The sequence below is a fragment of the Aythya fuligula genome, chromosome 3 (assembly GCF_009819795.1).
Source record: "Aythya fuligula isolate bAytFul2 chromosome 3, bAytFul2.pri, whole genome shotgun sequence".
Classification (NCBI taxonomy): Eukaryota; Metazoa; Chordata; class Aves; order Anseriformes; family Anatidae; genus Aythya; species Aythya fuligula.
Genome location: NC_045561.1, coordinates 31888727 through 31915905, shown reverse-complemented (window position 1 = coordinate 31915905; position 27179 = coordinate 31888727). Strand labels below are relative to the sequence as shown.

At 36.0% G+C, this 27179-nt stretch overlaps 1 protein-coding gene across 1 annotated transcript in view; it reads right to left on the bottom strand.

Annotated features, from left to right (window-relative positions):
* The window catches only part of TTC27 (tetratricopeptide repeat domain 27), a 112136-nt gene that overhangs the window by 56163 nt on the left and 28794 nt on the right, over nt 1–27179 (bottom strand). The window contains exon 9 of the mRNA XM_032185350.1: nt 25399–25465. Coding sequence (XP_032041241.1) covers nt 25399–25465 — 67 coding nt within the window. The remainder of the gene's footprint in view (nt 1–25398; nt 25466–27179) is intronic.

Below are 27179 nucleotides of genomic sequence, written 5' to 3'. Positions count from 1 at the left end.
GCACAGATACAACACAGTAAGGGACACAATATTTACACTTGAGGACTTTAAAGAATTTCAGAATATCAGAATACGCGCGAGTAACAAAGCAAGCTTTAATTTACCACCTGAAGTCTCTATAAATGCTAGACAATGGTTTCCTGTCAGTCCCAAAGCTTTTTATTTCCATCTAAATCTAGACTTGATTAGTGAGACTACAATTTAAAATAAACCATGCGGAAGAGAGAAAAAAATAAATCAAGATTATGAAAGTTTCATCAACAGATCTGAAAGTTTATCGTTCTGTACCAAAGGCAGATAAAAAATTGTAAAATAGTTTTTGTTCTTAAACACACTGCTGAGGATCTTCACAAGTCATCTTTGTTCTTATTTTAGGGAAAGACCAATAAAATATAGAAACAGAAAAAGCAGGAAAAATAGATGGGTAAGCAGAAAGGAAAGAATATAAGGTTATGCAACATTTTCTGCACCGAATGTTATGTTTTCTGATAGGAAGAGTCATTACTCCAATTTTTCTCCATATTTTTCCTACAAACAAGAATACTTTTTATCTTCTTATTCATCATTTCAAAGTGTAAAAAGGAGAATACTACTAAAATATTATACAAAACAGAAAATGTCATTCAATATATCATTGTTACGTAATGAAAGTGTATACTAACTGCTTTGTTATTAAGACTTGGAAGAGCATACTGTTACTGTGTAATAACCTTTATAATATCCCCGTTATTATGTAAGGACAAAAATGGCAAGTAATAACTGAATTGTGAGACAGTAGTATATTTCAAATGACACCAAGACTAAACCCAGTCATAACAGCTCTGCCAAACCCAGGCTAACTCTCAGGTATCGTTACTCATCCTCATCAGTATTCAGAATACTGTATACAGTACATCAGAATTTAACCGAGACGTGATGCACTCTCCCATAGCTTTCTGTTCGAGAAACAGGGAAAGTACTGTTGCATGAATTGCAATGCCTATACAAAACTCAGGGCAAGTTCGCAAGGATCCTCAAGGAAACTTGTGCCATTGGTGTTTGATAGGTACGTATACAAATACAAATGTACACGTGTATTATTTGTAAAGGTAAAATATTTGGTTTTAAGGAAACTGAAAACGCAGAAATCAGCCTGAAGCTTAAAACCAGGAATGCAACATTCAAGGTGAAGTAGAGAAGTAAACCACGGAGCTTTGGGAAACTGGGCACACACTGAGCAGCATTAGTTCCCCCACAATACTACATAATCTACAGCCGACAAACCAAACAGAAGTAAAGTCTTCTGAAGGGCAGATAGATAAGTCTGTATTAGTCTGTCATGACTTACAGGTCTAGGTTGTTTAGAGCAATGCTTCTCAATGACCCCATCTGCTGTTTACAAAAGTAGGATTTGCCGAAGGAATTAAGCCAGGAACATGTTACATGCATTTATTAGAGATGCTAGATGAGAAGCCCAAGATGATCCCTGGTAACCATAGTACTAAATAATTTGAATGATTTCTGATTTTTTCTCGTTTTTACAAATCTACGCTTCAAATAAGCCTATTCTTCTATTCTTACATCTTACGCACCGATGAAACGTACAGGACGAGGGGGAATGGGCTTAAGTTGTGCCAGGGTAGTTTTAGGTTGGATCTTAGGAAGAACTTCTTTACCGAAAGGGTTGTCAGACATTGGAATAGGCTGCCCAGGGAAGTGGTGGAGTCACCATCCCTGGAAGCCTTTAAAAGACATTTAGATGTAGAGCTTAGGGATATGGTTTAGTGGGATATGGTTTAGTGTTAGGTCAGAGGTTGGACTTGATGATCTTGAGGTCTCTTCCAACCTAGAAATTCTGTAATTCTGTGAAAGTATCAGTAACCTAGCAAACTACTACAATTGCTATGACAGAGCTACCATTTGAGAGCAGACTTTCAAACTCCAAGAACTTCTAATTGCAACCAGTTGTGGAATTCACAAGAATCTGCAAATCAGTCCATTGCTGAACCAAAACCATTCTGCTCATTGATCCAATTGCCAAGATGTGGTGAAACAGCTTAATTGAAGGCATAGGCATGAGGCACCATAAGGGTTGCTCTCTTCCATTGTCCTCTCATTCCCTCCAAAAAAATGGCCTTTAGCTTAGATTCGCTCTGGCATTTGCCAAGATATTTTAAATTTTAAATGAACAAAACACAGAGAAAACACTAAGAGATATTTAAAAAAATCCCTCCTTAATTTCTTTTCATTACCGGTTTCAGTTAATGTACTTCAGCAGCTTTGTTGTTTGTTTTTCCAAAAAGCCATACATAGTTATGGTTTCCAAATTACATGGATTAATTTGTATTAATTAGTCCCTTTTCACATAGCCAAGCATATCATGACATGGTAATTTTCATGAAATCATCCTGATAATTACCACGGAAACTTTAGTTCTTCAACATAAGCAAAGGCAAGGTGATAACTTTGTAACTCATTCTATGATTTTCTGTAAGAAGAGAAAAATATTGTGGCTTCTTTTCAACAACCTATCTAATACACAATAGTCAGGTGAGTACATTAACAAAACTGGTGAGGAGAACATGACTAAGGTGAGAACAAGCTTGCTGTTCTTGCTTCTTTCAGTTGCTTTGTAAACATATCTGTTCATCTCTGGTGAAGGACTCTTGCTGAAAGCTACCTTGTAAGTGCTTAATTTGTTTCTAAGTATACAGCAGAAGATGCTTTGGCAATTTTTGACATCAGTTCCGTTGAATACAATCCTAAAAATATGGGGAAGAAAGTTACTGTGAGAACAAAGAGAATTTGATTTTGTTTTCCAAGGTATGATCCAAAGAATTTGCTGCTTTAATTTCTAAAGGTAAGATGAACTGAAAAAAAAAAAAGAAAAAAAGACAACATTGTTGAAGAGTTTCTTTAACCTAAAGTATTTTCAATAACACATCTATTTCATAAAAGACACTTCTTGCAATTCTGTAACAAATTATGCACAGGAAACTTTGCCCAGGAACATAGTTGCATGAAATGTATGAAACTATTTCAAATTGCTAGCAGAGCACGAGACCACGGTTATTTTTCTTACATATAGAAAGATGCTTTTAACAGTAAAATCCAAAGACAAAACTCTTGTTTGTGGATGCATGAAACTTAGAAGTTCAGCCCTACTTACTTTGTTGTATTTTATCTGCTTGCTTCATTGTACTTTAAAGAAAAAAAGCAGGATCCTCCCCTGAGGACAGGAATTTGGCAAGCACATTTGCTCTTTTTGTTAAAAGAAAACTCCCAGAAATTAAAGTTGTAGTTAAAAGTGGTTTTATGCAACAACGCAAACTTCAGATGTTCCCTTATCTCTTCATTACCTTTTGCCCTCTCACTCCTCACACAGCATCTTTCCAACTTAGCTGAGCTGATGAAACGATTTGCTGGATTCTGCTGTACAGACGGATCTCTGATGAAAACAGGTTGCTTTTAACAGTTGATCTACCACAGTGATCAGGTTTGTAACCGTCCTACAGACACCTGCATGGCTTAGTTCAAGTGACAGAAATCCTTAAGCCATGCAGGTGCCTCCAAAGCTCCTATACCTTTGAATTTCATCTGATAAACCATAGGTAACAGGCTATATAAGGATGAGCACATTTGATTAGCTTGGCTAAACAGAATGACTTAACCTGAGGACCTTATAGATTAATTTAATGAGGACGGAAGCCAGCACCTGTCTACATCTATCTCTATTTTTCTCAGAGACCTGCAGGTTGCTTCTGTATGCTATCAGAAGTCAATTTTGACGGAGTACAGAAACGATAAGCTATTGAAAGTGCCTTTGTATTTTAAATTAATTGCATATTCTAAAAGTTTACATATTCTAAAAGCGTGTTCTTAGAGGCTCTTGTTCTGTATCACACAATATTTACAGTATCTCTGCTTATAGTACTGAGCTAGTTTAAGAAACTAAGTTTAAGGCAAGGCTGAGTTTTGAGAGAAGCAAAAAGAATGCTAGTTTTGAGACACGTCCTTAGAATGACAATTAGATTTTTTTTTTTTCAGACTAACCAATGACTATACTTATGTGGGTTAAGAATTAGTCCTTCAGCATGTAAAGTTGCTAAAGAAAATCATCTTAATTTGTGACAGTGTGAGACACTCAGACAGTATCTAATTACATGAAGTAGAAACAATCCACAAAAAAGCACAGAAGATCAATCAACAAAATTTCAGAAGTTTTGCTGCAATAATCTGTTCGTTAAGCTAGATGTATTTTTTTTTAATCATAAGAACACAGAACTGCTGCAGCTGCCGAGGGGAAATATTGGTCTTGCTATTCACAAATAAGGAAGAACTTGTTGCAGATGTAAAAGCTGATGTCAGCCTTGCCTGCAAAGACCAGGAGATCAGAGTCTATGACCCTGAGAAAAACGATCAAGATGAACAGCAACATTACAGGCTTCAAGGCAGCAGATCTCAGCATGTTGAGGGATCTGTTTAGTAGCACCCATAGCGAGACTGAAGCATAGCATCCCTGCAGGACAAGAGGGCTGGATGACCTTCAAAGAAGATATAAAAAGTAGGAGGGTCCACTCCAATACACAGAAAGCTGAGCAGGTGTGACAGATGGCCAATGCAAGTGAACAAGGAACCCCTCACTAAATTTGAATGCAAGGAGAACATACACAAAAGGTGTGCATTTATACTGGCCTCCCCACTGGGCGCCTTAAGAAGGCAAGGGCTAAGGCAGGAATCAGAGACGGCATTCAACTGCGTAATGCAGAAGTAAAGAGGAGCCATATTCTTCACTGAGGTCACAAATGAAAAAAACAAGAAGCAAATGATAAAAGTTGGAACATGGGAAATTCTGATTATGTGAGGAAAATAAATTCACAGTGACAACATCAGGAATGGTTGCTTGTAGAAGTTCTGGAGTCTTCGTCCTCAGAGAGAGAGATCCACGAGTCAACTGAAATGAGGCACTGAGCAAGGGAAGCTGACGCTGCCTGAAGTGGGAGGTTGGACCAAATGACTTCCAAGGGCCCATTCCAACCTAAACAGGAGTATGATTATGATTTTCTTTGCTGACTGGTTAGCAAAGTTTTAGCTTTTAGCAAAACTGGTTAGCAAAGTTTTAGGTTTTTTTTTTTTTTTTTAGTTGGTTTTAGCTTTAAAATGCTAAATCTTAAACATAGTTTTCAGACACTAGAAATTAAAGGAACATGCAGTTATGCACACAGACAATTTGTCTAAGGTCCCCCACATACACAGAACTATAAGGCCTGCCAGTACAAAGGCACTAAACAACATTTTCTCTTTGCTAAGACAATTCCACTTTAGCAAAGTATCCTGAAAAAGACCAGTGTACTCTGCAAAATTCAATTGGCCTGCTCAACAGAAATATACTAGCCCATTTCTCAAATTTTACAACCTTTTCGCCTTCATGTACCAGGGTGCCAAATCTACACCACCTTTATTCATTTTACTACACTCAACTCCCTCGCAATGCTGCTGGTGATTTGTAAAACCCTATACTTCAGGCAGGCACTGCTGAAAACACCTACGAACATCTTTGCTTTTATTGTGTGTTCTTAACAGTACAAGGAAAAGATCAGACTCTTGGTGAAGTTCCTGTGATTTTATAACCTACTCAGAACTCTGCTGAGCTTCTCCAGGCACTTCACTCATACAGCCACTCCATCAACACAGATCAAATGCCAATGATTCCCAGTAGTACAGGCAGCTTCTGGTTGAAATGGGATTTATGATTTTAAACTGTAATTCTATTAGAATACTATGAAGTAAAATAAAGTACATTTGTGACTAGGTGGTTTCCCACACCAGTGTCTTTTTACATTGTACTGAAAAGCATAAATAGCAAGAGAATAAGAAAAACGCTAAATAATAAGAAAATAAAATAAGAAAATAAGAAAATAAATAAGAAAAATTACAATGAAGTAATAGAACCATGACTTAGCAACAAAACAAGCCAGTCAATATAACTCCTTTTTTTGCTGCTCTGCTTGGTGTATAAACATGTAAAAAATTCTGTGTTGTTGAAACAGGCTAAGTAGCTTTTCCATTCAAATCCAGCACACATACCAATTCTGTGTGCATCTCATTCACAACGATTTAAAAATAAATCAGAATCAAAAGCAGATCTGATTACACATCAACAATGAACACAAATCTCTCTAAACTAAATTTTCACAGACGTTAAACTGCTCTTGTTGGTTTTATTCTTATGCCAACAGTTTACTAATCATTTAGCGATCAGAAATTATGAAGAAACAAGAACTATGAGCATAACACAACCTTAAAATATAACACACAGCTAATATATATTACTATTTCCTAAATATGCAACAGGTAGCTTACATTTTTAATTGGATGTGAAAAAGTATGTGATGTTTAACCTGATTTAAATATATGACAAAAGGATTGTTTTTAAGTGCAGAACATGGTTTATACCGAATATTTTAATGCAAAAAAAAAATTGCTAAATTGCTGCATAGCAAGAACCAATAAGAACTCATCTCTTTTATCTACACTTAAATCAGAAGCTTTTATTTCATAATTGTCACAGTACACATACTCTGTATGCTTAGAGATGTAACTGCTAATAAACTTAACAACGCACTTAGAATCACAGAAAGCTGAATAAAGACTGGAATAAGTCTTTGTTTTCCACCTACCATTGTCCTCAGATCAGTGCTAACCCAAGATTTTTCCTCTTTTTATTTCCCATCATGATATTATACACAAAGATCTCTCTATTGTTGTGTATCATTTGTATTCTTATATATATCAAAAAATATATAATTATCATATGTAATTATCTTTACATATCATTATATAATCGCATTAAAATCTGACCCTCAAACTAATTAAAACACTTATCTGCGAATCCTTATCTAATTCATCCCATACAAAAAGCAAACACCATTGTTTTGGAAAGGCTGGTTTTTTTGATACTAGCAGGGGAGCTCCTCCAGTTCATAAACCATCAGTTTACTGAATTTGAATAATCTGAAGTTCAGATGAAAACTCTCCCCAGTTTTATAAACTTTTATATAAAATATATAGCAATTTCTATTTCTCTGAGAGTATTGCCTAGGTATTGACTTCACATTCAAAATTCAAACATAATCTTACATAAAAAATAAAAATTTGTTTTAGACAGTGAGTTGGAAAAGGTGACAGCAAAACATAAACCTGAATTAAGAAGTATTACGCATATTAGCCTAGCAACCACACTCCTTGTATATTAGAGCTTATGCTAACAGATCCTATAGTATAATCATTGATTCATATAAAACATCGTGACTACATAAAAGACGAAACAACACTGGTTAAGAACAAACAAATAGGATGCTGAAGTAATCATTTCAAAACATCTTCTCATTGCAGCTTGTCATCTCTAACCACTAGCACCATAGACAACATTCCCAAATGATGATTTTTGGATTTTATACCACTAATTAGGGCGGTAATTTAAGTGCCTACAAACTCCACACCTTCATAATTATCGATAAAGTTCAATATTTGCATGTATCTTGAATTGGATAAGACCTATTAATATGAACAAATGACCACGTTTTTGTCAAGATGCTAAACCTTCAAAATAAACTAATAATTTCTAGAAACAATAGGATTGTTTTAGGCACAAGAAGTTAGAAGATAAAAGTCCATATATTCTCCTGACATATTTTATTAGTTATGAATACCTTCAGTCTTTCTAAGGCCCGATAAGAAAACACATTACATTAGGATCTCACTCCAGATGATGCCTGACAAATTCTAATCCTATTTGGCATAATTATGACCTTAGTGACATGAACAAGGTAAAGGAAACAAACAAGGAAAGTAGTATTTTCACACTTAGAAAACACAAAGCTTCCATAAACCTTAGAATGCTGGATATACATGGTGGTTAACAGGTAGAAAGGCAGAGAAGATCCAAACCTGTGCTGTACATGCCTTGGTGCATTTTTTAATTTCACACTTTCACTCAACATTAAATGCTATTCTACACTTAAAGACACTCTATGGCTGATTTGGATGAGAAAAACAATAATATTATCAATTCATCCTACAAATTAAAACTGTTTCATCAACATGAAAACAATTGGTTTTTAATTTTCTGATTTTTTCTTTACTAAATGGACAGTAATTTTAGGTGGTAATTGACCACATCTTTGTCCATAATGCTTGTACAAATACCCCACCTTTTTTCCTTTTTTTCTTTTTTTTTTTTAAAAATTAAATAAATAACAATATGCAAGCCTTTGGAGTTACAGATTCCTAATTCATCAAACAGTCTTTGGGCAAAAATTATCAAGTCAAGGACTTTAGATTTTCTTTGAAAACACCACAACTTGTATTAGACGCTTAAAATGAATTACATTTCAGGCATTATTCCAAGTCCCGTGTTACTGTTTCTCTTTCAATGTTCAATGGGGAAAATGTGTTATTACTTGGTCAGGTCTTAAATATTTTCTTGCCTAACAGTATCTAATATAAATTCTACATGGCACCTTTACAATATTGAGCCAGGACCTTTGCACTGTAACAAACACAAAATTATACAGTGCTTGAGTCTATATGACATGCATTAGCAAAAGTTCTGTATTTTTTTTACGCCTTTTATTGATTTTAATGAGTTATGTCAAGATAGCACATTACAGAGTCAATCGCATGATCACTTTTGATTTTGTAAGGTCTCTTCAAGTTACTGTTATTTGAATGCTACTTCCTTTTTACATGAATCGTATCTGACTGTCAGTTAGGTAAATCACAGAGATAAGCAGAAATCCTGAAAGTATTAAAGTGACAGAGGATAAGATTTACTTTCCTGCAACAGCCAAGACATCAGCATATGCACAGTGCCATTTTCTAGTATTACTTTAATATTCCATATATATTTCTGTTGGTTTAGACCACACATTCAGCATATTTTTTCTGAAGTCTAAAGCTATTCGCTCAAGTGTATGACAAGGGTTTATTTCGGTCTATAAAAGTAATCTTGGGCCTGTGCAACTAAAATAGCTTTTCACCGCAACAGGTGTTAGCTGATTGCAAGCAGAGTTGGGCTTAAAGCTCTTAGCCGCAGCCATTAGAAATACCTCTTGATGTTAAGAAGTCAAGAGCAAGGCCAAAACACCATCAGTGATCCACACCAAGGGACTGGTTTAATTAGAATGGTATCCTTAAAATTTGCTTTGTCTAGTCTTGTCTGGTAGCCTTGGCACTATAGTTGTAACATTACATCATTGTAAATACTGAGTACCTTTTGTTCAATTGACCACTAAAATGGGAAGACACTATTTGACTTATTTTACTTTTGGAATTTTATATATTTTATTGTGTTTGAATGGGATTCTTTTACATCAGTAATTTCAGTTTTACTTACCTGAACATATTTGCAACAAAGAATTCATTCTATACATTTACATAAGATATATGTACACACACACACAACGGACAGTGCCCTACCCCACCATCTGCAGCTATGAAAAGTCTTTCCAAGTTTACTTTTTTGTCTCTCCACATTTTATGATGGAAAATGTATGCAAAGATGTTTAAAAAAAATCTTGGTTAAACTGTTTAGATTAGACCTGACTGATTTAGAAATGAATGCTATACTCACTACAGCAGCAATTACATTGCACTTATCTAAATTTAATTTTAATTTTTTAAGTATCTCATTAAATCTCAGTTTGCAAGTGATTGACTCTGAAATTTATCGTATCTACCATTTATCATATCTGGAGGTATACTGAATAAATACGTAAAAGAAATCATTCAGTAGCTGGCATAATCAACTCAAGCTAAGAGAAACTACAATACATTTTCTTCTCATAATATTTACAAAATATTCCACTCCTCTGTATGAGAAGGATAACATACTTTCACTAACTGTATGTTCCATTATTTTTTTTAATCTTACTCAAATGCTATGTTCTGCAGCAAATAGGTAGGCTCCTGATAACATCAACCCAATGAAATCCTTACGTTCCATCCCTCCAGTCACTCTAAATGCATTTCTCCTTCATGGCATTGCTTTTAAGCAATAACTCTACTCCTTCTGATATCTATCTTGCAAAGAACAGCTATTCTCCTCCCCCCTCCAACCCTTAACTGATGCTATGTCAGCTCAAAAACTGGCTTTTGGGCCATTTCCACTGTATGTATGAAAAATAAAAATCAGGCAGGAAAGCTTGGAAATTAGCCTCCCTAGGTCTGAGGTGATAGGAAACTTCCTTCAAAAGATCATTTTGAACAACCATCAACCTTAGGAGCTCCCTAAGACCTTAAGGTTGCATTGACTTCATGAATAAGACTGAGTTCCTAGCTAAAGCACCTAGGTTAGATGCCCAGGTGAGGTGCTAACTGCCAACAAGTCCCCTACACAAGTCCTCAACAATTTCACTTTCCAGTCTCAAATCTTGTTCAGTTCCTCCAAATCTGTCATGGGACTGCAGACCCTTCTGGAATGATTGTTTCATCTGGACGATGGGAAAGAACACATCACAAAAACAGACTTTCTTTGGATTTCTGGGGGATAAGGAGAGGGGAAGGATGTGTGTGTGAAGAAAAAAAACCTCAGGTGTACCTCACATTGTGTTATATAATTTTTAATGTAAGGCAAGAATTCAGCTCAGAAATGTGTTTGCCGAAATTTAATCAGTTTCAGTATTATGCTAACTCCTATGCTAGTAATAGATGTAAGTGAACATGAATCCCCCAAATTCAGCAACCTGTCTCTTTGGAAAGAGCAGACAATCCTGTGGTATACAACTCTTCTTAATTGTCTCCAAAGACAACTCATATTCCTGTCAATGGCACTTTAAAAGCCACACAAAGAAAACCAAGAATAGTTTGTAATAAAAGGACTATACAATGTCTCTTTTCACTGAAGTTACTGGAAAGGGATATCGAATAGAGTCTTGTGTGATTTTTTTTTCCCCCCAAAACAAATTCATCTGCTAACTTGCAACTAACACAGTTGCAAGTAACAGTTGTAACTAACAGTCCAACTCTGCCTAAATACTGCAAAAACTATTGCTTCTTGTCTGCTCAGAATATTTTGTTACTATCCTCATTAGAAATGTCAAGACACTTCAGTACCTTTCTTCACCTATTACTCCTACCCACCTTTAAAAGAAAGCACTTAGCTGGAAAAACAAAAGAGAACCACCACAGCTACTTCCCAGCCATAAACTAAGGTTATTCCTTTCCTTCATTCAGTAAATACTCAGACTCAGCTTACTCAGCTGGCAGTATGACCAGAAGTCATGATGGGAAAAAGAACGATTTCCCCGAAGCAAATATCCTCAGACTTCACAGCTTCTCTTTGTTCATCTTACTTTTTCTGGAAAGGGCAACACAGGTAACATTCAGGTAAAATGAGGCTGCCTTACCTCTGATCTTGGTTCTTGCAAGTGTCATTAGTTAGCAAAACATCCAACTTCCCTCTCCATTCTCCACAGACGTCTCATGTGGAACCTGAAGTTATCCCTAGGCCAGCTGAATTCTATTTTTGAAGGATAGGGAACAAAAACCAACATACAAAAGGTCTCTGTCTTCCAACTTTACTACCAGATCTAACTGTTCTGTGAAAGGCTTCCTTTTTCTCTCCTTCTGCTTCCATACACACACTTCCACACACGCATGAAGAATACCAACCAAAATGACTTTCTGTCTCCTGCTCCCCAAGCACACTTTTCAGAAGTGTACAGGGAAATGGTTAAGCACTTGCTAGAACAATGTTTACATCCAAAGCTCAGTCCATATCTGTTTCTTCTTCCTGCTACAGTCTTTATGTCTTCTGAATGTACATCAAGAATTTCCTGAGCTTTCTCGTAAGTTGGATGTTTCTATGGTTTTTCTTGGAAAATCTCCTGTCTCACTTCATAACCCTGCAACTCAGAAACATGCAAATGTTGTTTGGATTGAGAAAATGGAATTAAGGCAGGTCACCTGATGTGGATATAGGTATCCTGGAGTCTGATCTCCAATCAGAATTACAACAAACACAAGGATGCGATGACTGCCTTTCTAGCTAGCTGCAAATGTAACTAATAGCAGAACTGATCTGCCATTTGGTATGACATCAGCACAAATGCGGTTGTTCCTACACCTCTGCAGGTAAAACTCATTTGAAGGTCTGGTACATTATACACAAAGAAAAAGTTCAAAGAAAATGAGCATTGGAGAAACATTCTCTTGCAAGGGATGCCTCCTATGTTCCACAGGAGAAGTTACATGAGAGGATTACAAAGATTTACACTTACTGAAGAATTTTCAATGGAAACAGCAAAAGACTCCTAGTTTAAGCTGGATGTGAATGCAACAAACAAAAAAAAGCAAGCTCAGATTAGTTTACGTGGTGTGGAGAAAAAATAAAACGAAAAGTAGGGAGATGCACGGTGACCTGTAAATATGATTCTTTAATTCTGTATAACAAAGCTATTTAACTTGCACACATGCAGGTAGTAACTTTCAGAGAGGCCTACGGAAGGAACAATAATCAAAGTAATTTTATTGAGAAATCAATGCAAATAAACTTCTGCTAGGAATATGTTTTTAATGTTTTTGTTCCCTTAGGAGTTTCTACTTCCTAATAACAGTACAACACTTTTATCTGAATTCTACTTCTACATCCAAACTGCTAGGACTATCCTGGATGTCCAAGATTATTTTAATTTTCCTCTGCATGAATAGACATCTGTGGGCTGATATTTATCAGGTTGCTAAGAGCTTAACGCTCTGCAATGATATCAAGCGGTATACATATCCTATCCTCTTACAAAAATTAAAAAAAAAAAAAATATATATATATATTTAAAGTTCAGAAATAAATTATCCTTGGAAGTTCTCAATTTTCTTTAGAAAAAGGAAGAAACTAGAGAAGAAAAGGAAATGTCGTGAAGAATGAAGATACTGTTTTCTTTAAAGGAATCTGCTTTCAATGACTAGTGAAGGGTAAACCACGTAAGATATGGCTCCTATTTTCACTTAGAATAGAGTCCAGCCATATTACTGACACACACTCTGCTGCGCCAAACGTATCACTTATTCTGTGTTATGCTGAAAATAACTTGAGCCAGATTTGACTGTAGTAGCATTGTCTTCTTCAGGTCTGTGGTTTGGACCTACTCCTGAAACAGCATAAGTACAGACTCCCACACCACATCACAGTACTGCATTTATTTCCTAAGGCCCGATCTCAACAGCTATAAATCACGTTTTTGGATTCAAATGGCTAGACTTTAACTCTTTGGTACCAGTGATAAGGATTTCCCTGGGTATTAAACAACAGCAAGTTTCTCTGAACTGCTCAACCCTGGATTTTCCTAGTCTATGCCAAGGTTCTAAACATATCACGTACTATTTTGCTAATATCCTAGAAAAAGAATAGCATATTAAAAAATTGCTCTCTGCAAAGGTAGTAAAAAAGTGAATTTAAAAACAGCTAGACATGTTCAAGATAGTTTCAGGACTGTATGCAATAGTACATGCAGTCTGATGACTTAATCTATTTAGCCTCAACAAACAAAGCAAATGACTGAGAAAAAAGGAAGGAAGAACAACAATCACTGCCCACGGAGAATACTTTCAAACATGTTCCATTCATACTGACAGCATGGAAAAAGCAACACATGGTACATACCTCCCGAGCAGGTATTCCTTGGGACACTAGCACAGAAGGCTCTTAATTCCCCCGGCCTACGTGCTCCACCCAAGCCCCAGCCTTGTCTCTCCTCTAACAACGAACTTTTCAGGGATGGACAACATCAGAGATTAAATTATCCTCTGCTGACTGGAATTTATTTTTTGGAGAGAGTCAGTTATGAATTTCCATCTTTCCATTTCCAGTATTGCTGCCTGCAGCTACAGACAAGAACCATAATTTGTCAATGCTTCCTTTAGGTTGGTCAACTCTTTAAGCCTGTATTTATTTTTTCTTTTTTTTTAAGAACACTTTAAAATGCTTCTTTGACTGTTTGAGCTTTTGAGGGCAAAACCAATGTTTGCAGCACTCAAGACCACTGCAAAATCCCTTGGGCAGGACAGATCCTTATGCAATTGCCCCCGGATAGTAGGGACTGTCCACTCCCCACCGCCTACTCACATTTATGAACTCTCCACTCTTTTTTCCATAGGGCATAAATGATGCTTCCTGTTTGTTTACTCTGACCAACAGCCTCTGGAAGAATACTGCTTTGTACACTGCTGCTATTTAATACACCACAAATACTGTAACAGAAACTTTTACCTTTCCTTTTGCAATGATAAAACTTCAGGACAAATAAATATTTGCTATAATTATCCTTAAATACTTTAACTGAACATCTTTTACATTGGAAGGTAATGTAGAGTAGCAAAAATACTGGTTCCCAGATAGATTTGGAGTCCAACCACAGAAGTCATACAGCACAATGGAAGCTTAAAAGCTCCTTTCACATCCCTCAGTAAAAGGCATACATACAATTATCATCTTGAAAAAGAACAAGTTTTAATGTTTCCACAATTTCAAAACTTTCAGATTTGTCAATGGCACAGCAAGAATACTTAAACAGTTGCATACAGCTTTTACACTGCAAAAATGCTATTTATAAAACCACCCTATAATGATGGTAACTAGTCAAAATCAGATAGTACATTTTTTTCCTCTAACTCAGACAGCCAAGAAAACTCAGTGAGAATTACATGCCTAAACCAGTGATTTATAGTAAGCCTGACACTGACTCTACTATTAAGCTATGTCAGAACAATGTATAGAATTTACATACAACATCTTTGCAACCTTCAGTCTGGAAAAAAAACAGCTGTATGGAGAAGAATGATGAGGCACAGTAGAGGAAAATCCACAGAAGGCCAGACAGGATTCTACAGGGAATGTGCCATACCTGGTTTTCCCATTTTGAATGCCAGCACCCACCACAGGAATTTTTGCCTACAACAGTGTCTGTAATTCATGAATCTACGTATAGAAATCCTTGGTGTTCACAAATAAGTGTCATGCTGAACACAAGAGGCATGCCTCAATTCCTGTTTGGTGGACTAAGTGGGTAGAGTCAAAGTCCGGAGGTGACAATTTCAGCGGGAGTTCTAGGACAGTCTCAGCAGTTTCCCAGAAAAGAGCATGTTAACAAGTCTTCATGTCCATTAAAAATATTTGGGTTCTGATTCCTTCCAATTCCTGACTTCACCAGTACAAGTGGTCTGTCTCATTAAAGAGCTACTGTTCCCATTACATGCAATAGGATCAAACTGCTGGAAGTCACCAGCAGCCTGGCATTAAACTTTACGTGCCTAAGTTGGGTTTCCAGAAACCCAGAGCTGCAGCCACCTTCCTTTCAGAGACTGAAGACAGAACAGCCCTGAAAAGACTGACTCCTCAAGCAGCACGCAAAAGTCAGGAAGGAAAGGAGTAAAAATAGGAACATGTGAGAAAGAAAGGAATCAGGAACGACGAGAGTAAAAGTGAAGGTCAGATAAATAGATGGGAGGTGAGAGCTGACAAAGTTGGACCGAGGGGAATATGGCATGTTGAAGAAAGAATAACTAAAGCAAGTGGGATGCTGCTATTGGCAAACATGAATAACACTGGAAAAAATGACTGAGACTGCTGGGAAACATGAAAGAAAAACCTGTCTTAGTGTGCAGAAGTGAGTGACATTCCTAAATCTGACAAGGTTATGAAGAGAGAAGTTGTATCCTGAATATATTCACCTAGAGACCAAAGTAAAGACAATGTCTGGGCTATGTTTAGACTCAAAAGTAGTTAAAGGCATGAGCTGAAATGGATTGAGACTCCAAGTCTAGTTTTAGTTGTATTATGCATATAAACAACAGCAGTTTATTAAAATAGTTGTGAAAAGTGGCCAAAAAAGAGACATTTTCCTTCAATGTGCAAGAGGGAGCCTTTTTAGTTGTGTACCTCTAAGCTTTGCATTTTCACAGTTCTGTTAGAGATTCACCAGACACATAAATAAACGTATGTCTACTATTAGGGGAATACACAGATAAATAATTATATACACTGCAGTTATTAGAGACTAAGTGGTAGGATGAGAAACAGCCTTACTCCGCTCAACTGGCTTGCTTTCTGAGTCTTGCTCCTAAAGCTATTAAAGAGCCTCAAACCATGAAAGACATTAAAAACAATAAAAAAATATTTGCTAAACATACTCCTTTCAGTTATTCTAAACTTGAAAGGGCTTCTATTGACATGCATTAAACTAAGAACCAAAAGAAAACATCCAGTTTTAGCCAATGGTATATACAAAGCAGGTAGAGTACTAATTTGCGGGAATGCAAATGCATGTGCTGTTTTCTCTCCAAGTGTTGTAATTCTAAAACCAAACATCTCATTTTACAATGCTTCCAGCAGTGAGAGAGAGCAGGAAGATCTTTCACAGTCTATTTTTAAGTATCTGCAAAAGTTCTCTCTCTCCTCTTTTGTCTAGACTATGATAGCAGTCATTGTAGAATGTGTTGGCCAACATATTCTGACAAATGTGCTTAAAAATCTAGCTGACAAGACAGTCTCTCAGGAAAAAAAGGCCAAGCTCCAACTTAACTAATGCAATACATGCTTAAGGATTATATAGGCAAGGCAGCAATGTCTTTCCAAATAGATCAAAAATACACTGACTCCTATGTAGCTTCATGATTTTTACTTCAGTTCCGGAAAGGCCTCACATCTCAACTTCACAGATAGAAAACAAATAGTTTAAATATTTTAAAAATATCTTTACAAATTGAAACAAATACAACATGATGCTTTTAAACATATTATAGGCATCTGAATAGTCTTCATAGCTAGCAACTCCACTTGCCATGATCAATGCAGCCAATCCAAACATGTCAGAAGTATTTATGCCATACCACATCATCCTATATGCTAACTGTATAAATTTTACAGAGGAAGAAGTCTGAATTTTCTCACAGTAATGATGATGCTCATTTATGGTATACATTGCGATCATTTCCTATTCTATATGCAGGCAACTGGAAATTACTTCTAATAATGGTCAAAATCACTTCATGCAAATGACCTTCTGAAACTTCCTTGGGTATTTGCTATCTCAAGTAATTTTTCTAAATAACACTTAGCTCATCAACATGAAAGTTACCCTAGTAAAATGGATTTGTGGTTGAAAAAAGAGTGGTGGGGCCTACTGACAAGAATGCTTGCTTTGTGTTGTTTTTTTTTTTCCTTTGATCATAATGTACAGTTCAGTGCATGATCAGTACTAGAATTCAGGCATTAAATGATTACAAGTAAAATAATTGTATAACACCTACATACGGATGGATTTAAATGTTTTGTACATTAAACTAATCCGAGCATCTTGATTTCTGGTCAACAGCACTTGAAAATTCCTGCGTTTAATAAAAGATGAGAAAGGAAACATAAAAATACCAGAATCAGAGTTGTTAAACCTTTGTCCTTCAGCAAGACAGACAGTACCATGCTTTTCTACAACATACTGAAGTCAACTGAATACTTCTGCAAAGGCAACACAGTGCAGACACACAAAAATGGGATATGTTTCTTGCTGAATAGAACTGAAATGAGGATATGATAAGCATGCAAAGGGATATTTTGCTGAATCCAAGCTGTAAGAATTTGTCCAGGAACATTTTTCAAAAACTGATAAAAACAGATTTACCCCCTTACTTCTCCCTCCTCTCAACAGCTGATGATTTAGTACACTTAAAACTCAAATATGTTTTCTCACAAAATTCTTATATTGCCCAACAATAAAACTGTAGAAGAAAATTCCAATTAGAAATCCCTTAGAAAAACCAGGTACTTTGGCTGTACCTGGTTTTGTGTCTGTTGGTTGTTTTTTTTGTTTCTTATTATTCTTTTTTTTTTTTTTCCTCCCCCCTCTAAGTGGCATTTTAACAATGAGAAATGAATCAAAAGGCAGTATCAGATTTACACACTTCTGAACACTTTTAGGGGAAAAAAAAAATCTTCATGACTTTAATTAAAGACTATGACATTCTATTTGAAGTAAAAAAAAAATCTGTTACTTTTTCAATACTTCATTTTAATATAGAACAGATAGACTGTTTGGGCACTGATGGAAGCAGTGCTCCACTTCTAGTTCAAACTACACAGATGACAGGAATACAGTAAATTAAACTCATTTGCTTAGAGACAGTAGCAACTGAAAAGTGAACAAGAATTCAATTACATTGATTTTTCAGATGCTATGAAACAAGGAAGATTAGAGTCATATTTGAAATGCTCAGTTAGGAACAGAACAAACGAAGAGGCAATGTTAAAACTAGGCAACGAAGACAAGGGCAAGACATTAGGAGAGCTAAATAAACTTTAAAAATAATTCTTCCTTACATACAGTACAAGAACAAAAGCATTTACTTTCAAAAAAGCAAAGACTTGGATTAGCTTTTGTTTGGTTTATCTCTCCCCTCCTCATCTAAACAGGAAGATCAGTAGAGTACACAACATCACTTCAAAAAGAAAAGTGACTACTAGTAGTGATAATATATGAATTGAACTGCTCATCAGAATATTGTCAAAATGCAAACATTAAGCACTGCACTGGGTAGTGAGAAGGTCTCATTCCCGTCAGATGATATATCAAGCAGCCTTTTCTTGAATAAAGGGTTTAATTTAATCTTCTTGATGCTATGAACTCCAAAACTTTTTTGTTGAAGTAAATGATAATAGTTATAGCTGGTGAAGGACACAAGAGGGGGAAGGGAAGCCTGCAACATGTCAACCAGCTGTCAGAGAGGCTGCTAGAAAAAATAAGTGAGCTGCTGATAGATAAAGATGAAGGAGGAGGGGGAGAAGAAAGGCTGCTGTGGGAAAAAATGTTACTAACTGTCATCAAATTTGCCTGCTTAACATCGCAAACCCTTAGACAAGAGAATCATCTATTAATATTAAAACATGATTTTCATGTTCTCTTACCGCTGTGGTTTCAGTGAGACCACTAAGATCTATTGAGTAATTGTGTACAGAAAAAGAGCAGACTATTCTTAAAAAGCAGGGCAATCCCAAATTTCTTCCCACTCACAATAAACTGGGAATCATCTCCTGTAAGAGATGATGCAAGCAGAGCTGCGGATTCCATGGACTCAGGGAAGAATGCAGGCCACAGAGGAGAACAAAGTTGAAAGAGATGAAAGTGTCAGTTATGTTGAAATCTGATATTTTGTAAAATAAAACAACTTCAAACAGACTGTTACTTAATCCCAGTTTTGGAATGGAATGCAAGCTTTCCCCCTGCCCTGCAACACACGCACTGCAGCATCCAGTTAATGTACCCTAAAACATCTAAACACACACACACAACGGAACAGCAGCAAAAATAACTGGTAACACTAGGTTAATTTCCTATTCACGATACGTTGTAAACCTAAGTACAAGACACTTGGTGACTCAGCATCCAATAAATCTAGTTGAGCCTTTGCACATGATGCTTCTGTGGAAAGACGAAGCTTCCCTTTTGCTATGCTCCATCTGATTTTCCAGTAATGCGTGATGGACCAGAAAACGTACATGCATTAAATTACCAGCAGCGGTTGGATGCTGACATTCCTGGAAAAGGATTCAGGCTTTTCAGTAAGAGTGCTTAGAAAAAAAAAAAAAAAAAAAAAAAAGGAAGAAAGAAAGGACAAAATAGCTTTTAATTCATTAACCTAAAGAAAAATAAGTCTTACTAGCTCTATTAGCAGGGCTTTTCGGAGAGAAAGTCTTCGCAGCATAATAATCTTGTAACCAGCAGAGGCTATTCAAAATGGGCAGCACTGCTTAGAAAAGAAGTGAAAGAAACTTTTTATAAAGCCACAAAAGTTACAGCAGTAGAGACGCGTGGTAATCTTAATGAGCTTTTCAATACTCTTGCTGGTTATAAAACAAAGAAAACTGCAGCCATTTTCTCAGCAGAGAAAAATGCACTGCTTTTATTTAAGCTATATAAACAACTGCTCTTTAGAAACCAAATTGGCATGTTAGTTTTACAGAGATTTTAATAGGAAGACTTAACATTAAAAATCTCATGTGCTGTGATTTGATTGCTCCCTAGCTCCACATTAATATCACAAACGCAATACAAAAGATGACAGAAACAAAGCATTTCCATTTTCACCCTCCCTCTCTTCCTCAAACCCCTTCTTAGTGAAGGGCAGAAGTAATTCATATACATACACACACACTCAATGAAATGCACACTATGATTCTTTGCTGTGATTTTCAAACGCACTATACGCAACCATCAGTTTCTACTACACTCAAATGCCCACCTTGAAAAAAAATCTGTCCAACTGTTCTCAAATTCCCTCGGCAAAAAGGAAGTCTTTTATGGAATTAGTAATTCAACACACTGGAAAAACAAAGGAAGTGATGTATTCCTTCCTATCTGCTCCATCTTTGGAATACATAGTATTCCTTGGATTTTGACAGTCTTCTCCACATTCTCTAGGTCATTAATCAGACCTTGCTATTCTTCATGGCATTATCAGAACAACTTTAGAATGATCAGGTAATTTTATTAGAAGAAGGTGAAATATTTATGTACTGTGAACAGAATAAAAGCTATTATTCTTAAAGAGGAAAAAAAAATAGTGTAAGAAAGACATCCTCACCTGCAGAAAATGTTGATAGACAGAAGAGCTGTCAGAACTTCCTTTGTCCAGGTTTTCATCATGTAAGAAATAAACCAACTGCTCTCCTCTCCATCAATGACAGAAATCAAGAGGATAATAAACCAACACAGCTAAGTTTGCCATGATACCTTTTCTTTCACTTCTCATCTTGTACAAAGAATAAAAATAAGGAGCTAAGATGTGAGAATCACAATGCAAGAGGCTTCTGGTCCCCAGCCTTTCATTGCTTTTCCTCCTCTGTCTCCCGCAGTTTAATACTGCTTCTACCACTCCAAGTCATATGATCATAACCCGCTAAGAGAAAAAAAACACACAACATTCTCCTACACTAGGCTAGGTGCACACCACATTTGCCACACATCTCACCTCCCCTGGACAAAGCGAAGGCCAGGACAGATGGCAGGGGTAATGTTAAGGACCAGCTGTAGCTCCTTAATCCTGGATATTCTGCTGGAGGAGTACTGTATCAGATGATGAAACACTAAATTGACTCTCTAGTATGTAAACTGTAAGCTATGGTATAAGCTTTCTAGAAGGCTGTAAGAACTTGTATTGCAGAGTATAATCTTAAATATTAGGTATTGTTTTTAAACTTTTTTTTTTTTTTTTTTTTTTTTTTTTTGCTTTTGAAAGAAGAAAATGCAATGCCAGCTAGTAGTTACTCCTTCCCAGAACCTGGGGTTCTGGGAGTAAACTAAGCTACAAAACCTACATGTGAAAACAATACTGAGTTAGTTCTTGGATTCCTTGCATCAGACACTTCCTATTTCCTATATAGAGCGCTCTGGAGAAAAAGGTTTATTATGAGAAAACCACCAGTAATTCTAACAGAGAAGCACTGGGTTTCAATATTGGGTTACTGTTTCTTTTTTCCTCTCCTGAAAATGGCTTTATAATGCAATATTCAGTAAGCTAAATCAGAAAGTTTGCCAAATATAATATGCATAACTGTGCCTCTGAATCAATTTGTGTGTTATCTGATCTCTAAACACAATCTTAGCTTTCTTGGGAACCCAAGTGCTTTTTCTTAATAGAGCACAAACCATTATAACTGTTGCCATAAATTCTTATGCATGAGAATAATAATTTCCTCTGAAAACAAAAATTTATTTTTGTTTATTTTTATGTATATGAGATAAATTTCTTCTGGAAAGATAAATTAACAATTTATATATAAGCAGAAGAAAATATTTCTGATTTCAGATACAGGTTAACAGCTTAAAAGCTGATATATTATGCTGATGACTGGTGAACAGATTTGACTGGAACACCTCAAGCACTTAAGTCCAAATTATTTATCTGAGAGGAACTATCCCAGCCAGTGAGCTTACATATAGAAGTAAACAGGATTTTGTGCACCTCCATACCCTGCTGCACAAGTTAGCAATTCTAAGAGTAATTCTTAGTTAGAAACATTAGTACTTTTATGACAATGGCAACTATTCCCAAGTCACTTCACTGAACAAATAGCAATATCATCCTTTTGTACTTGACTGCAATAACCAAACAGTTCAATAGCGCTGTTTTTAAGATTACATGCTATGTGGTTTAAAATACATATATAGCTTAAGGACCTAGTCATTTTCAACTTGTATAGATATAAATGGGAGTTCAGAATGCCTGCTTGCCAAACTACATTTAGTATGAGGCAGGACCACATCATCTACTGGAATTCGCTTTTATCATCCTTTCCCTCTCATACTACCTGGACCTTAAATCTCTCTGCTAGAAAGAACCTGCAGGTCACATGCATTTGTTTTGCAGTATCCAAAGGAAGAGGGTCTCTTGATGATCCACTGAACTGTGACAAGCGCCTTAAAATTTCTCAAGAATGCTAGGATATCTTGAAATGCCCTCCTTTCTTCAGGAAAGATAAATTTCAGCAGATATCAGATGAATGCATGACAACCATCTAACCAGCCTGCAGATTTAGGAATCCACATGTAGGCTGAGAAGATGCCTGCTCACACACGCACACACACACATAGTAGTTTAAATGATGCTAAAGAAATTACCGTGAGCAGCATTGATATAGGGCTCATTGTCTGTATCACTAGGTAGTACTAAAGCTTAGAAAAATACTTTAAGTACAATAAATTTTGCAGTGCTACTTCCATATTCAGCTGGCAGAGACTTTAAGAATCAAGGTCATGCTAACGTTCATATACAACATTCCCACTGCCAGGGAGCACAGCAATCTATTTGCTTGCCTCAATGGCTCAGATGGAGCTAAGACACAGAATAGCTCAGAGATTTCATCATGAAATTCTACTGCCCACAATTCCTGGCTGAAGTGTAAATGCTACAGTTCTTTCTTTATTAGAAAGAACTTATAAAGGCTCGTATCTGATTTCTGTTTTCAGTGTCAAGGAAAGATTTGGCATTGTAGTGTTAAAATTTGCACTTTTTTGTCTTTTAGGAGCACAAATCCAGATCAAACGTGAGAGTAACAATAAGATTGAATTGTGTCACTACAGACAATTAAATAGGAAACTTTAATTAAAGTTTAAAAGAACATTAATCCAATATTGAAATGTATTATTTACTCTAAATGTTAGGTAACCAGCTATATCTTTAAGTCACTGCTGTACACTAAACTCTGCACTATTAAAGAGATCTACATTCCTGTTCATTAATTACTATAGAATCTTCTGGGTGTTTTTCTTTTTTTCTTTATATTTTTTTTTTGCCTGCTCAGAGTACATAGTGATAAAAAAGCCTAACCATATCTCTCAGTTATACATCTCTGGAGATCTACTCCCCAACTGCAGGAGGTATTTAAGGAGCAAGTTCATCAGCTCTCCTGATTTTTGAGTAATCTGCCACTAGATGGCAGAAAAATGCAGTTTAATTTTTTTATTATGACAAAATCACTCAACAAATCTCTTACATCTCAGGGATCAGGTAATATGGTGCCTCAAGCAATGTCAAATACAAGATCTGAGTAAAGCTGATTACCCTTCTTACCTTGTATATGTGCTACCATGACTTTTCCCCTTTGCTGTAAAACCTAAAGAGCATTTAAACGTTTGCAAATCCAAGTGTTAAAACAAGTTAACCTCACTATAAATTTCATTACTCTGGAACACGTAACATTATGAGAATAGGAGCAATCTCATTAAAGATGTTCTGTTACCACAATACCACTCCACTTACTATTAAAAGGATAAAATATGTGAAGAAGTTAATTCAAGATTCGGATATGTCAGGACCACTTTTCCATCCAAGACTTAGTGGGTGGACTAAGAGGTAGTAGGAAGACTGAAGCAGGGAGTATATAAAAACCCTAGGGAGTTTGACAGGAAATAAAATGTGAGAAGTAACATTCCGAGTTTTCACAGACGGCCCTCAATTAAAAACATATTATTTAAACACAAACTGGCCGGGTTTGTTAGAACAAAATTATAACACACATCTGGAAAATGCATACATCTGACTAACCTTATTTTTGAAAAAAATATACCTTAAGTTTCACAATTTTTTCAAAAATTTGCAATATTAGGTTAACCTGTTTTCTTCATTCCTACTACCTGTTCTACATGGGCTTAATTTTCCTGCTCTCTATTCTTACCTTTCTAAAAAAAAAAAAAAAAAAACAGAACTGTATTGCAAAACCAAAACATTTCAGCAAGTATGAGGATATAGTCAGAAAGCACTATAGTCATTGCAGAAAAAATAAAGAGATTACACATAACAAACCGTTTTACAGTGATTCACTCAGTTTCCCCATTCAGATCCTATGTGTACTGCAGTATCATGGGGTCCTAAACAAGCACGAATTTAAAACCAACCTACTTCACATTCATTCTAATAAAAATATTAGGATTTTCCATTTTTGACCAGAAAAACATTACCATGGTTAACCCTCCTGTCTATAATCCTTTCACATATGTGCAAGTGATACAATTTTATCTAACTTGAAATCTACAGGATTTTTGTTGAGATCCTATCCGCAAATTCTAACAAGAATTTACTCTTCCAGATAGCACTGCTATGAAAAATGAGTATAAGGCTGCAAGCTTGCGAAGGAGAGTAAAGCAGTCTGTACTGCACCGAAGCTGAAGCCTAACACTGCAAAGCAAGTACAAATGACAGTGTAATCACTTTCCTTTTCCTCTTCTTCCCTCAAGTAAACTAGTGTTGAAAAACAAAATAAAGAAAAAAAAAACAGAAGGCACTGAGGCTGGGGCAAGCTGTATTTTGTCTTGGTTAAAGAAATACTTTGAAGAAATAGGGAAGTTAGAATTTTGAAGGCTGCTTTGGAAGCTACAGATTTGTTCTGCAGCAAGAAGACAAATTATCCACTGGGCTGGGAAGAAACATGTTTATGTGGAACACCTGATTCTTAAACTGAACAGATCTGATAGAAGAAAATTGCAGTTTCTTTTGAAGTCCCCTTACAAAACACTGTTAAAAGAAGAGTACTTTAAACACCAGTGCCATAGAAGAGTTTGTTGTAAAGATGTATGCTTTAACATTACAGTCATTCATAGAGTTAGCAAAAACTTAAACAAGTGAAGAATGTTTAGTACGTGCTTTCAGGTGATATTAAGTTTTAGATGTCAAGCTTATCCCACATGAGGATGATTCAAAATGGGATAAAACTTCAACTTAGTTTATTAAAATCAGAAAAAAAAATGATGAAACAACTGAACATTAAAACAATTTGTTTTACAGTTTCAAGATTAATGTGATGGGCAAATTACTGCTTGGTACTTTACTAAATATTAAATTAAAATGTTTAGTGAAAAGTCCAGATAAGTTACTTACTGAAGTAAAAGCCAGAAGTTCCTCTTCAGTTAACTTGTGTATGGGATTGTTCTTTTGGAAGTCTATACTGTAAAGAAAAAAAAGTGTATATAAAATAATGCTTGTTTAGTTTTCAGTATACAACTATGTAGAATAAATTTCTCAAATTTGCAGAAATCTAAAGGATGTTCTGGAAGAATGCTACAATTACAAATGGTAGTGCATATGTGCAGAAAGTCGCCAAGACCTAGGAGAAGCCACAGAAAAAGAGAACCTTTTCGTGGGACAAACATATTTCATAGTGTCTTTCCCATTCTAACCTGAAATGTCTTACTGCATTCGTGCTTATGGGGTTAAATTTTATGCATCCTAAACAGTTTTAAATCCATTCCCTCTTTTTACAGAGATCTGTTTTCAGTTAAAATTCTATGACTAATTGAACACAGATTCTGCAAAGCAAAAACACATTAATGCTGAAAAAGTGCTGGAGGGTAATCTCAAACACCCTCTTTCTAGTCACTCAAGCAATATTAACCACAGGAGTCCATCTCTCAACTAAGTGACGTTACCACTAACTTGTGGTGCACAAAGGAGGAAAACCAGAAGAATACAGAGATGAGATATAAAGTTACTTTGTTTGTAGTTGAACATTACTGTCTAGATGAAAAATAAATGGTGTTTGCAACTCTATATGGGTGGATGATCTCCTTAGACAGCATTCATCCAACACTTACGAACGTACCATAAGAGATAGCTGCAACTGGCAGAAACATCAGCCAGGTTACAATTTGAGTTCCTTGTGAAAGTAACAGATATCAAGCGATAATAAATCTTAAATCATACTACAGAACAAGGATTATCACCAAACATATATAATAGCTACGTATGTATGCTTAAAATCAGCACTGTTCCTTAAACTCTGCAACAGGCTTGATTTCATAAGAAAGAATTGCAAAAAGCTTGTTAATTGTGATGATATGTCACAGATAGAAATTACGTTCCTTTTACATATTTTACTTTGGAGAAAACATTTCACCTGAGTCTAGCTTCACTCTCACTATAGTGTTAATTTTCATACGTATTATATAGTTACCATTACTGTCTAATGAGTTTACCAGGTCTTCAAACTTGAGTATACTTCGAAAGACTACACATAAACTGCAAAAAGGCCAGAGTGCCTGATGTGTTTTGTTTTTCTCCTAAAAAAATAAATGAGGAAGTATTAAGCCATAATAAAATAATTCTAAGAGAAAGAGCGAAGCTCTCATGATAGGAAAATAATTGATGCCATTCAAGCACTCGTCTCTTTACCTTTACATGCCCATGGAAAGAAAAATAATCATTTGTGTAGCACAGAGCCAAGACTGCTTCCTGATGGCATAGGTTTCTTGCACATTCCACCTCCATTAAGTGGAAGACCAAGGAAAATATACAAGAAAAGAAAGTTCTCTCTAGATCGCTGCTTCAGCATTTCTGAAACAGCCATTCTTTAGGAACCACTAATATTCATCAGACTAGAGCAGCCTAGGAATGAGTACAGATGCAACATTCAGGAAATTAAGGGATGTGACTGAAATAAATTCCACTCCAACAAAGTAAATGGCATTTGTTCAAAGGACTGCAGCCAAATACAGGTATGCTGAGACACAGCAAAAGCATAATTACACTCCCCTCTGAGATTCAATTTCCTATTTCTATTAGAAGATAAAATCCTTGTTCCCCTCTTCCTTTGCAGCTTAGGAGATCTATTGTTCAGATGTGCTTTTCTTGATGTTTTCTTCTAAATTCCTCTAAATTTCAAC